The 13,141-nt window shown below is 35.1% G+C and overlaps 1 protein-coding gene and 1 non-coding gene across 2 annotated transcripts; one reads left to right on the top strand and one right to left on the bottom strand.

The window, feature by feature from the left end:
• Window positions 1–4,233: 4,233 nt before the first annotated feature.
• Window positions 4,234–4,305, top strand: trnac-gca (transfer RNA cysteine (anticodon GCA)). The gene has a single exon. It is a non-coding gene; the product is annotated as a tRNA-Cys (tRNA).
• Window positions 4,306–6,081: 1,776 nt separating this feature from the next.
• On the bottom strand, window positions 6,082–12,034 carry arl5c (ADP-ribosylation factor-like 5C). The gene is made up of 6 exons (XM_028455453.1): window positions 11,697–12,034; window positions 10,174–10,234; window positions 9,927–10,074; window positions 8,580–8,663; window positions 7,034–7,185; window positions 6,082–6,937 (listed from the first exon to the last, which is right to left on the bottom strand). Exons 1-6 carry the CDS (start codon window positions 11,740–11,742, stop codon window positions 6,889–6,891), a joined length of 540 nt encoding a protein of 179 aa, XP_028311254.1. The 5' UTR covers window positions 11,743–12,034; the 3' UTR covers window positions 6,082–6,888.
• Window positions 12,035–13,141: the final 1,107 nt, after the last annotated feature.

Here is a 13,141-nt window from a genome sequence, read left to right as displayed (position 1 = left end):
CCACAAGTGTAGGCGGCGGGCGGAGTCTGCTAATACTTTCTTTCTGGCTGCCTTCTACTCTTAAATATGTTAATAATTGATTCATTACCCCTTTAGCACCGAAAGAATATCTGTAATATTACTTGAATATCTGTAAAAGTCACGTTTTTCTATTAGCTCTGTCTGCTAGCATAGCTTCTCTTCTTCACTGCAAGATATCTGCATGCCAACCGACCACTGTGTTACCAGCGCCCTCTGCTGGTCCAAACAAATATGACGTAAATCAGTGCAATCACGTTTTTTTTTATTTTTTTAAAGTCCAATTGTTAATGCACAAAATACATTTTCAGTTGAACTTTTAAAAGAAAAAGAACTATTATGCAGTTTTGCATTGTTTATTATAGAACCAGAATTTAAATTAATAGGCTTCATTTTCATTTGTATTATTCCTTTATTTATTTCATTCAAGATTTATTTTTAGTTAAATTGCATTGTTTTGAATAGTTTATCAAGGAATTCTTTTGACAATGAAAAATAAAAGGAAAATACAGTATTTCGTGAATCGAATCGTATCGGGAGTTGAGTGAATCGTTACATCCCTAATTGGTTACATGAATTTTAACCTTCAACATAATATCTACAGTATTCTACAATTGAATAAAATAAATAAAAAATGAAAAAAATAGAAAAATAAAAAAAAATCGTAATATCTGAATTTTGAATTTGATATTTGTTTTCAGGCTGATATTGGACCGATATCGAATTGGGACACCCCTACTATTCATTGGTATGTTCCACTAATGAACTCCTGTCTCTGGTTGATTCCCATTGTTATTCTTTTTACTCTCCTCTCTCTGTTTCTGCACTGTTTGCTCTGTTTCTGCTTCGTTGTTTCCCATTATTTCTCTCTCTTCTTTTCTCGTCTGTATTCTATTCACTGCCTCAGTGTGGCTGATGTCATTAAACCTTTGAACTTTTTCCACTTCCCCTGCTTTCTTCCTTATCTCACAAACTCAGTCCATAACTCGGCGTTCTCCTTCACAGTTGCAGCATTTTGGCTGCACGTCTTCACTACACGCCTCAAACATTCGTCCCCCACTATAATTTGGACATCTATGTTTCCCTCTGCACACTGCTGCCATGTGTCCATATCTTTTGCACCTGTAACACCTGAGTGGAGGTGGAACACAAGCCCTCACTGGGAAACTCATGTACTCTATCATCATTCTCTGAGGGAGAACTACTCCTTCTTCAAACTCAATCATAACTGAAGGACTTTCAACCCCCCTTCGTTCCTCGGTTCTGTACAATCTCTTCACTCTTTTTATCTCTTTTTCCAGCCTCTCCAAGTTCTCCCCAATTGCAATCCCAGTTATTACTCCTTGTGTTATTTTATTCTCTCCTATCACACGTCAGCCTTCCACAAACGTTCTTCATTTTCATTGCCTTATCTTTTTTGTTCCTTCGTTTTACAAACAATCAGCAAGCTACCATCCCTCACAAACTTCGCCATCTCAATCTCCCCTATTTTATCCTTAACTTAGTACAAAAAGACTCACGGTCCAATCACCAGCGCGCCACTCGACTGTAACTTCAATATTACTCTGTATCGTAAGTCCTGTTTATTCTTCCTCCCAGCTGTGCCATCATTTCTTCATCTGTTCCTATTTTCCCTACTTGAGACCAGTCCTTCCTCGTCCTCTGACTCCAGCTCCAACAAATAAACTTCCCTAGCCGCCATGTCTCTTCTACTATGTACTTTGAAGCTGGATTTCTTTCTTATCTCGCTAACTTCCAGGATTTTTTCTGTGTGCTGTACGGCTATCTTCTTACCGGGTAAATCACTACAGTAACATATGCTGAACGACTAACCTGGTCGGGAGTATGTTTTTCTGTCATTTTGTGTATTTTTGTTTTAATTTTGAAAGTTCTCTCATTTTGTGTGTTTTTGTATATTTTCTTATTATTTTGTGTATTGTCATTGTCCTGCTGTGTATTTTCCTGTCATTTTGTGTGTTTTTGGAGCCATTTTGTGCATTTATTTATGCGGGCTGCTTTAAACTGTTGTCATTTCTTTCTTAAGCATCACACTGCCTCTGCTGTATTGTATATATTTTATGTGCCACCATGAGTTTCCACAATCGACAGTGTACTGTGTTTGGACACGTGTTCACCAGTTTGAGCCCACTGGCCGACTCACTTTCTTTTTACAAATTAAAAATTAAATTGAAATTAAATTAAATTATATTTGAGGACCAAATGTTTATTTTCTCACTATCACCTCTCACCCACCAACATGCATTTTATCCTTAATTAGAGACACGTGTTGAATTACCGTCCAAATGCTAAAGTGAATCAGCGTAGGTATAAACAGTGTCAGCAGCAATCACTGAAAAACAGGGAGGTCACAGAAGATTTAATGTCAGATGACAGACATCAATGTGCTAGCTTAAACCAAAATCAAGTTGACGTGCTGTATATATCCAGTTGAGAGCTTATTGCACAGTACTTATTAACATCATGTTCTTTCTGGCCAGACAGAGGGAGTGTTAGACACGTAAAAGATGACTTTACACTACTTACAGTATCTGAGCTGCTGACATTCATTATCGCAATTTGCTCCAATAATTGCTTTTAAAAAAAAGAATTACTTAGCAACAGTATGGTTTTCCAACAGCAGACGTGAGACTTCACACAAGGAGGATTTGAAGCTCACTGCAAAAACATTATACATCAGTGTTATCCTGCTGGCTACAGTGTCTTCAGACATGTAATGTTGCAATGGAGAGACTAAAACTTTGGACAATAACTCACGCAGTTTACTCACCCTCAGCCCAACCACTGCAGTCCATCAACAAATAAACAAAAAACCTCAAATAAATATTGTATCAAAACCTGTTGTACGCTGGTTCTTATCACACAGGTTCTTGGGTGTTCTAGGGGTCGGCCGAAATTCTGTTTGACCACAGTTTATCAACCATCATCGCAGTCATCCTGACTCTGTCAAGTCATGATTAAATTAAAGCCCCAAACCAAGCAGTGATGAGTCAGGGAGTGTTCACCCTGCCAACATGTACAGATATATTATCTTGTGAAATGTCTAAAACTCAAGGCCCAGGGGCCAAGTGTAGCTCTTCAGAGCATCCAATTCAGCCCGCAGGAAGAAAAACATGACTCATTGTTCAGCTAATGCAGCTGTAGATCTCCCAAATGTACAAATTCAATGAAACTCCACAATAGTTGCAGAACTCACAGTTTTTCCCAGAGGTAAAAGAAGTACTAGCCTGCAGTACTCAAGTAAAGGTAAAGATACTTCAATAAAAAAATGACTCTGGTAAACATAAAAGTATTGAAGTTGCTCCCTTACTTGAGTAAAAAGTAAAATAAATGTCCCTTCAATAATAAGACAGGGTTTCAAACACAGCAAATTAAGAACTTGTAGAATACTGGCACATGGAAACATGTTAAATGTGTTACATTTGAACACCTGGAGAATTTAGCGCTCATAAAAAAATAGAATTTGTGAATAAAATGTGTCAAGAAAAAAAGAAAAAAGTGCAAATGCACAAATAAACCCAGAGCAGCTTTGAGTTTAACATTTTTAAGAACTTGTAGAAAACTAACATAGAATTAAATGAAATCTGTTACTCTTTATAGACACCTGGATAATTTAGTACTAATTACAGATACAATTTGTAATTAAAATGTTTTAAAAAATTAAGACCTGCCTATGAGTTCAAGCCTCAGCTTATGTAAAATTCAAATCAGAATGACACTTCCATTGTCTTTATAGACTCTGCTTGTTGCACAGAATTGCCTAACGTTGCCTAATATTGCCTGGCCCCAAACACTACTGCGCAGCAGCTATAAATAATCTCAAAATGTTCAAAGAACGCTCACCTTTTTTTATTTTTATTTTATTTATTTATTTTTTTTTTTACAAAATTCTGAAATTTTTCACATTCTTTCACAAAATGCTTCCAAATGAATGGCAATTGGTTACAAAATCAGGAAGATGCTGCAGAGACTGATATCTGTCACTTATGGCTTGGGTAATGTAGGCATGTTACATAATACATCATTTATACGTTAAAATGCAAACGATATAATGTTGACATTTCAAGGTTTTCCCTCCCTGTGAAATAATGATTTTATTTTATTTTTTGCTATTAATAAACATGTTTTGTTTAGTCATTTCACATAAAACTACTACTACTAGGATATTATCGTCACAACTCAGTCTTTTCTCCGCATGGGGGTATAGCTCAGTGGTAGAGCATTTGACTGCAGATCAAGAGGTCTCCGGTTCAAATCCGGATGCCCCCTGTCGGTTTAAAATTCACCTTTATTTTATTTATTTGTTTTTTTTCTTTGAACGTTAACACATTCAACACATAGTATGTCAACACATTAGCTTTGTTAAAAGTTGAAATATAATTCCAATAATTCATTTGAAAGATGAACGCAGTCTCACACACATTTTGTTTCATAAACTGGTAAAGCTTCAACACAGACACAGGAAACTGGGGGCCACAGTAAACGCATAAAAATGTGTCCCAGGCACAGAAAACAAACACAAAAAACATACATTACCTTCTGAAAAGAAGAAGGACATGCTGCTGGAATTTCACTCTCAAATTCTGGAGCTACTCATCATTTATTAATGGACTTTGGTCTGGACCATTTGTGTGTTAATTCTGGGCCACATGTGGGCAGCTGCTCATTTAAAGAGCCCAGCCCCTCCTATTTGGCTCCACACTAACTTCACTTGTGGTCCCTCAAAAAGCTTTGTGACGTTCACTGACTGTGGGAACTTGTGAGACTGAAAACTAGTGACGGTGAAACCGAGCCTGAAATAATGAAGCTAGCAGTGGATATATTACAGACATTTGAATGACAAACTGCAACGAAACGTTTGTTTCACACAGTCAAAGATGACCCCTGCTGGCTGATCTTAGAAATGCTTCCGGGTGCATGCTACAGTTTTTTTTTTTATTTTATTTTTTTTATTTAAAATCACTTTATTTATGCAAGTATAGTTGCGCTGAGAAACGTTTTCTCAAAATCAGACTTTGTTTTTTCAAAAAAAAAATATACACAAAAGTAAAATTATCAAAAATATTACAAAATAATTACAAAATACACAACTTGAGAAAATAAATGCACAAAATGACCAAAAAAAAAAAAAACATACACAAAATTTGAAATAATATAATGTGCGAAACAATGACAAAAATAATAGAAAATATAAAAAAACTACAAAAATATACAAAATGAGAAAAATAAATGACAAAAAACTAACAAAAAAAAAAAAAAGGAAATGAGAAATAATATACGAAACAAGAACAAAAATCCATACAATGACAATGATATACACTAAATGAAAACAAAAAACACACAAACCCTTTGTCCTTTCCTGGATTAATGCTCAGAATGGTAATTTTTCCAAATGCTGACATGAATGTTGATCATGTGACCCATGGATGAGATTATCACACTGTTGGGATATTCTAGATGCTTTCACAAAGTCCAAAAACATACAAAGGTCTTGTGAATGGAGTAACATAAACATTTATTTATATTTACAATATATACTTTTTTACATCTGAAGCAGTGTTTTATTCACTGGCTGCATTGGATAATATACAAGTGAATTGACAGAAAATGGTTCCAGTCTTTTTCAGTTTAATAAATAAACCTCTTTAGAAGTTGTGCTGCCTTAAATATGCGTTATTTGTCAGAAGCAGAACATTAATCTCAGCACTGTAAATAATCACTCAAAATGAAACGTGTTTAATGCAGTTTTTCAGTATCTGCTAAAAGTCTTTCACAGACCTTAGAAAAATATATGCATTTTCCAACACATTATTACATATTCCAAAAGTATCTTATTTATGTATCGTTATCCTCATTCAAAAGTAATTTTTTTGGCCATTTTGAGATTTTATGCTAAACCTAATTTTCATTTTATAAGAAAACCTGGACATTTTAAAATGTTTAGAAATATATATTACAGTAAAAAAAAAAAAAAAAAAAGAAAAAATGAATATTAGTATGAAAAGTAGTCATAAAATCCCAAAAATGTTGATATTATATATATAATACAGTATATTAAAGCTCTACATAGATGTGAACGTGACTGGTTTTAAGAGGCGTCGTCTTTTAGTCATTTCTTCAGGAATGCAGAATATCAATGACATGCAAAACAACATTCCAGACAATTCCTGAACCACATAGTACATCATACATCTGCATTATAACTCATTATTAACTAAAATCCCAAAATAAATATAGCATCTAGGAGTTTCCTGACTTGGTATTTTACACCTTAGAACTTTGGTATCAACTATTCCTAGCTTTGTGTGCTTCATTAGGAATCATACCAGGAAGTGAAGTTACAAAAATTAAAGCCTTTCTAAATTTTCCAAAATAAAACTACAGAACAAGCTTCCTGTATAAATGAGTTCATCTTGTTAAGTTGAGGTTTTGTTTATTCAGACGAGGACATTTTTTTTTTTATTATCTTAAAACATGTCGGGAGATTAAAAAAATCCCTAAAAAACCTTGTCTGAATAAATGAAACCTCAACTATTAAAAAAAGAACTGGAACTATTACATGAGTCCATCTTGCTTCAGTGAGGGCGACACTTGTCATGTTCCTCTCACTATCTTCACCTAATCCGTCCCATGTTTCCACTGGTTGCTTAGATGCACTCGTTTTCTCCATTAGTGGCAGCTTCCTGACCATGAGAAGGGGCTATTAGCCCCATTACAGCGTCTTAATCAAACCCCCTAATACACCATGAAGGGTTCATTGCTCTTGAGGCTGAGACGGATGAGAAGCAGCTCAGTGCTCGCTCTGATGTTATAAATAGAACACAAAAGATGACTTTCAGTGCTGTGTGTTGTTCAGTTGGCCACAACTTGGGATCTCATCCAGTCCAGACTGGCTGGTAAGCTGTGGGATATGAGATAAGGACAGGACAAGCTGTGATGAAGACACCTTAGCAGAGGATTGAAGGAGTGAGTGGGACAGAGACTGTCAGAGACTCACCCCTCTCCTGTCAGGGCACAGCAGGCTTGGACGTGCCATGAGTGTGTGGTGATGGAGTCCAGCGTGAGGCACTGGGAGATCTCCGACACCGTCAGGGAGCCTTTCACATCCTGCTTGTTGGCCAAAATAAGAACACCAGCCTTCTGTAGGTCCTGTTACGGAAACACGTATACATGTAATCAGTGATATCAACAATAGTAAAGCTCTACTCGTACTAGGGCTGGGCGATATAGTCCAGAATTCATATCTCCAGATATTTTCTCAAAATGGCAATATTCAGTATATTTTTAACTCAATTAAGTCTTCCCAGAAAAATAATTCTGTGTTAAATTTGCGGAATAAAAATGCCACACAGGTACATTGAACAATATGTGCCACTTTTGGCTTTTTCTCCTATAAGGGACAGCACGTGTGAGTGAGTTCTGTGGTGTGGCTTGTTTAAGGGAAGGTCTGGGTTAGGACGCACTCAGAAATCCATCTAACTGTGCTTTTCATGCTGTTCTGAGAAGTAGCAGAAGCAGCGGCTCTTAAAACGCTATGAAATGAAAATGTATCGATTTAGGCAATATTGTAATTTTCAATATCGCCAAAAATAGAAAACTTGATTTATCTTGAATCTCGATATATTGCCCAGCCCTAACTAGTACTCACATATATCAGTCAATTTGTCAAAATTAAACATATGCACTCATTTTGGTTTACTACGATAGCATGTACTGTATATACATAACTAGTGAGGTATGAAGTGTCACTAGTACGTCTTGTCACTTGTAAGTCATATATACTAATAATGGGCATGCAAAAGTAAATTCAGGCTTGCCATTGGCTTCCAAATACATTCCAACCAGTCACGGAGCTGAATTTCATTATTGAATTATTTCAAATGTTGAATCTTTTATTATTGTTCATTTTCACTTTTATTGTTTTTGTGCTAATTTTAACTGTTTTATTTTTGATAAATAATTAAATTTTCTGTTTTACTTTGATTTTTCTTATTTGTCATGTTTATGTCTGTGTGCATTAGTCTCTAAAACTTTTTTTTTTTTTTTTTTTTATCATTTTACCTTTTATCACATTTGTAAAATCCTGTAAAGCACTTTGAACTACAATTAAATTTGTTTGAAAGGTGTGATATGAATAAAGTTTAATTGATATAATCCCTCCTACTTCATTTACATTAGGTCTAATACTGCTAGTGAATCTTTTGGCATTTCATTTCTTTATTGCTATTATGATTTATTTATTAATATTATGTGTAAAGTGCTGCGGTAATCTAAATGTCTCCGCTTTGGGACAAATAAAGTTTTTTTTATCTTAATAAATCAATAACTTTAATAAAATGTGCATTTATTATGTCTTCAATTCTATTGTGATGATGACTGTGATTTGTAGTTGGAGTGATAGTACACCTGTACATCATAATTATAATGATAAACACACACAAAAACTTACATTTGCTAGCTAATATGCATACGTCTCAAAAGTCAATGGTGCAAACTGTGAGGATTGGTCAAAAATAAAGGATGAAATGTGAGATTGTTATTACCTCATGTGCAAGAATCCGGTGCAGTTCCTCTTTGCTAATTGTCAGTCGCTCCCGGTCGGTGCTGTCCACCACCAAAATCACAATCTAAATCATTCAAGCAGACATTATTGGAACACGGTTAGTACAGATGACAGCAGGGAGTGAGAAATGTGCTAACTGCTGTCATAGATGTTTCATTCTGTAAGTGATAGCTAATCAGTGGAAGCATGGGGGATGACATAATGAAAGTGATTATGATTAACGTGCTACAGGTCAGTTATGGGACACTCAACATGTTTTATATCACAGCTACTCAGCTGTAAGGGCTCTATTGCTCAGACAAAAGTACCGTAAACACTCTCTTATTGACAGTATTGGAAAGGTTCCATGCATTGCATTGTGGGATGTTGAGTCCTGTAGACCAATTCGTGTCTCAAGCAGCTTTAATATTGTCACCAAAAAAATGTATTAAAAAATTCACTAAATCGTGAATCAATATTTTTTTCCTACCCTTATATTATGGGCCTGTACTACGAAGCTGGATTTCCTCTTATTGCGCTAACTTCCGTGTGTGCTGTACTAAAGGAACCAATCAGAGTGAGGATTGTGTTTGATGGGCTGTCTGACAGCTGTTGCTCACAGGCCCCGCCCCTTTTTCACAGTGTAGGGTCTGGAGGAGTAGAAGATGAAATTGGTGACTTTTCTGCTTGAAAGGTAATTACTGCTGCTTGATTTACATTATGTTTGATTTGTAATTGTTACACTAGAACTCTGTGGTGCATGTGCTGTTCATGTGTGCGCTGCTCTCCCTGCAGCCTCCGTGTGCGCTGCTGTAAGTGACAATGTGTTGTTGCTGCTGCTGCTGCTGCTGAGGTGTGTGCACATTGAGAGAGAGAGGCGCTGCAGTAATATGCTTTTAACAAAGCATGTTATATTACTGTGATGTTGCTGTCGGGCTAACGTTAGCTTGTTAGCTCCCCTGAGGGAGGGACTTTAGAAAGTTTGGTGGCAGGGCAAGAGAGCAGTGGGGAGGGAGGGAGCTTAGAGTTGCGGACTGCACCTTTAAAGCTTGGAAATGCTTTTTTTTTTAAAAAAATCAGATAAAGACACAGTTTAAGCCTCATTGATCAATAAATCAAAGATAATTTGCTTGGAGAAAAAGTTTGTTTTTGATCTCCACTGTAAACACTCTCTTATTGACATTGTTGGACAGGTTCCATGCATTGCATTGTGGGAGTCCCCGTAGACCAATTATCATCCTGAGCAGCTCACCAAAAACAATAAATAAAAAATTGCAATAAATCTTGAATCAATATTTCATCCCACGCTTATGTTGTGCTAGATTGGGTTGAGTTACGACTGCTGTACCTCTGTGTTGGAGAAGTAAGAGTTCCAGCTGGCCCTCAGGCTGTCCTGTCCTCCTATATCCCACACCAGGAAGTGTGTGTTACGTACTGCGATATTTTCCACATTACTACCAATAGTTGGGAACGTGTGCACGGCTTCTTTGGTCAGACTGTAAGGATGGGGGAAAGAAGGTGGGAAAACACAGATTTAGATTTAAATGAACTGATGATCATTTATATTTGTCATTAATACATTTGGAAAAACTCACAACTGGTAGAGGATGGTGGTTTTTCCTGCATTGTCTAAACCAATGATGACAACCTTGTGCTCTGTAAGAGAAATGACTGTGTTTAGATTAGACGAGAATAGATTAGATAGACTTTATTAATCCCTTAGGAAGGCTCCGTCAGGGAAATTACATTTCCAGCAGCATTACAGAAAGAAAAGAAAAGCAGCAAACAGGGTTGAAATAATATATAAATACAGAATATATGAGAAAATATGAGAAGAAACCAGAATGCACAGAATTCAATAATAAATAAACAAACAAAGTTGGTGTTGCAGACAAAAACTACTGCTCCTACTAACCCACCCCCACTATTCAGTGTTCATGTGGATGCCATTGGGTTCAGATAAGCACAGATAAGATAAGTGCAGGTACAGCACGGTGCGCTATGTGCTATGAGCTATGTGCTGGGCAAAAAAACAACTCTTATGTCATACACATTTTTTGTGACCTGGTGCTGATTTACAGCCTTTCAAACTTTATCTTCTTTAAAAAAAAAGAGTAAAATCTTAAAATATATATATATATATATATATATATATATATATATATATATATATATATATATATATATATATATATATATATATATTAAGATCTTCGAATTACACAAATGCACAACGTTGCACAAAAAGTTATTTATCCATAAATATCTATATCTCTTTCCCCTAGCCTGGATGCCTGGATTTTACAAAGGAGTGCAGCCACTGCTGTATCGTGTTACCATAGCAACAATCACTTTTTAGCTGTTATATAATGGATTACAAATAAAATACAGTATAGTTAATAATCTTCTTCTTTTTTTTTATTTTTTTTTTTTAGGACTACTATTTCCATACTATCAACTATTTGGAACTTCCACTGTAAATACCAAAATGGGCACAACTTCCTGTTTTATAGCAGCCCAGCAAATGTTCAATCAATAACAGTGGCATTTTTTTTTCAACACTAAGTAGTTAGTGTTTATGCTCATCATTATTAAAACAGGTTTAAACAAATGAATGCTAAACCTGAGGAGTTAAAGTTAAGCCTGTTTCCAACACTTTTATTGTGAAAGGCTAAAAGTGGAAGGTTTGGGTTAGTGGTAGTTGAGCAGTTGGTTAAACCTAAGCATGTTTTTCCCCCAGTTAGCAGCACCAAAAATCAGAAAGTCTCAGCCCCAGGAATAAGGTGTATACAACTAACAGTACCAGAAATAAAAAAAATTAAAGTCAATACATAAAGAAATCTACAAATTACACACTTTTATTTTTACTGTAAAGTTTTTATTACTATTAACATTATTATTATGAGGAGGATTGGGGCAAATCTATAAAAGGTACTAAAAACTGAGACAACATTTTGACATACAAATCATAATAAATACAAGTACACAATAAATGGTGATTGTTTTTGTTGAAAGCAAGAAAACCCAATAAACAAATTGATTTAAAAGTCATAATAAAGTTTTAAAAATATGATTTCAAATGACATATATAAATATAAAGAAAGAAAAAGTGAGTTACCCCTGTCCCCAAACACAGCCATCATCTTAGCGAGCAGGAGTCCCATGTCCAACCAGTGAGTGTGTAGTGAGAATCTGAACTGTCCTTGTCCCAGTTCCACCAGTTTCACACAGTCAGTGGGAGGAGCTAAACAGAGACAGTAAAGTTGTGTTTAAAATGGCTGGTGAATATGAGAGGCAACAGTAATTGTTGATATAAATAGATATGTTTGTTTGTAGTTTGTAACTGTCTTTTATCCTGAACATTTCTTTATTTTTGTATTTATTTTGTCAATAGAAAACAATTAAAAAAAGAATATGTATTATTTGCTTTCAAGGAATAAAAAGGCTCTGACATTATCCACGGACAATCCGATTTTATCACAGTACTTGGGTGCTAATTCAATATATGTTGTGACTCTGATTTATTGAAAATCTAAATTTCCTTATTTTCCTAATAAATCAAAAGTTGTATCATCCACTTCTAGAAACAATATATGATGGTAATCTTTGACCGCATATATAGGCATGGTAAAAGTAAGTAAATATTAGATATTAGATTATAGATTCTGGAAATGAATATTGTTTATTAATATTGTCTCAAAATATGGTGAATGGTTGGGGAGCAAAACATTTGCAAAATCGGACAACTTTTTTAGATTTAAAACTGTGTATTTACTTTTTTTGTATTTTTCATATTAAATTTTACGATTATGTATATATATTTTTATTTTTTTTGTAATTAATGACAACCATGTAAACAAAATATACAGAGACTGATGGAACTACTCAAACTACTTTGACAATCAAGAACTAAACAGAAACTAAACTAAACTAAAACCAAATTAAATCTGAGGTCATTCAAAAGACAAATTTCCAATAATTTAGCAAATTTTGACCAAATCTGATCCTGTCATGAAACCTATATGAAGAAAAACAAAAGAAGAAAATCTCGCTATGAATTTTTACAAAACACTTTCTTCATCACTACAGTGTAGCTACAAAACAAGTGTTTACTGTTATGTTAAAGTGCAATAAAATAAAGTACAAACCCATACAAGGACATGATGGTAAACTTTGTGAATAAAAGATTAATAAAAGAAGAATATTTTCAGGGAGAACTTGAAGGCCTTTGAGGAGTTTCTTGTTGGAGCATGCCAAAGACGTCAATCATGACTCACCTGGTTTGTCCATGTTTGGCGAGGAAGTGAAAACAAAACAAGTTTTGTGCTTTAGAAGTTTGAGTGGTGACGCTATGCATGTAGAGCTGCTACGTCATTAAACGAAAGAAGAAGAAGTTTCCTGCTTTTGGTTGAGAGCAAAGTGTGGGGAAGAAACAAAAGCAAAAGAGAAGGAAGGAAATTCCCCGGATTTACCACTAACGCTCTCACTCTTATCATTTCATTTTAGTTTCATTATGAATATTGTGAGAGATGTTGATGATAAGAGGGACGTTTATGTTTCCTA

The sequence above is a fragment of the Gouania willdenowi genome, chromosome 8 (genome assembly GCF_900634775.1).
Source record: "Gouania willdenowi chromosome 8, fGouWil2.1, whole genome shotgun sequence".
Classification (NCBI taxonomy): domain Eukaryota; kingdom Metazoa; phylum Chordata; class Actinopteri; order Blenniiformes; family Gobiesocidae; genus Gouania; species Gouania willdenowi.
This window is presented reverse-complemented; position numbering and strand designations above follow the sequence as displayed.

Bases quoted from the DNA above. Each gene is read 5' to 3' on its own strand.
- arl5c (XM_028455453.1), bottom strand. From the start codon at position 11,742: ATGGGACTCCTGCTCGCTAAGATGATGGCTGTGTTTGGGGACAGGG. The intron at 10,235-11,696 runs GTAACTCACTTT...TTTCTCTTACAG, and splicing joins GGCTGTGTTTGGGGACAGGG to AGCACAAGGTTGTCATCATT. The intron at 6,938-7,033 runs GTGAGTCTCTGA...CATATCCCACAG, and splicing joins TGTGCCCTGACAGGAGAGGG to CTTACCAGCCAGTCTGGACT.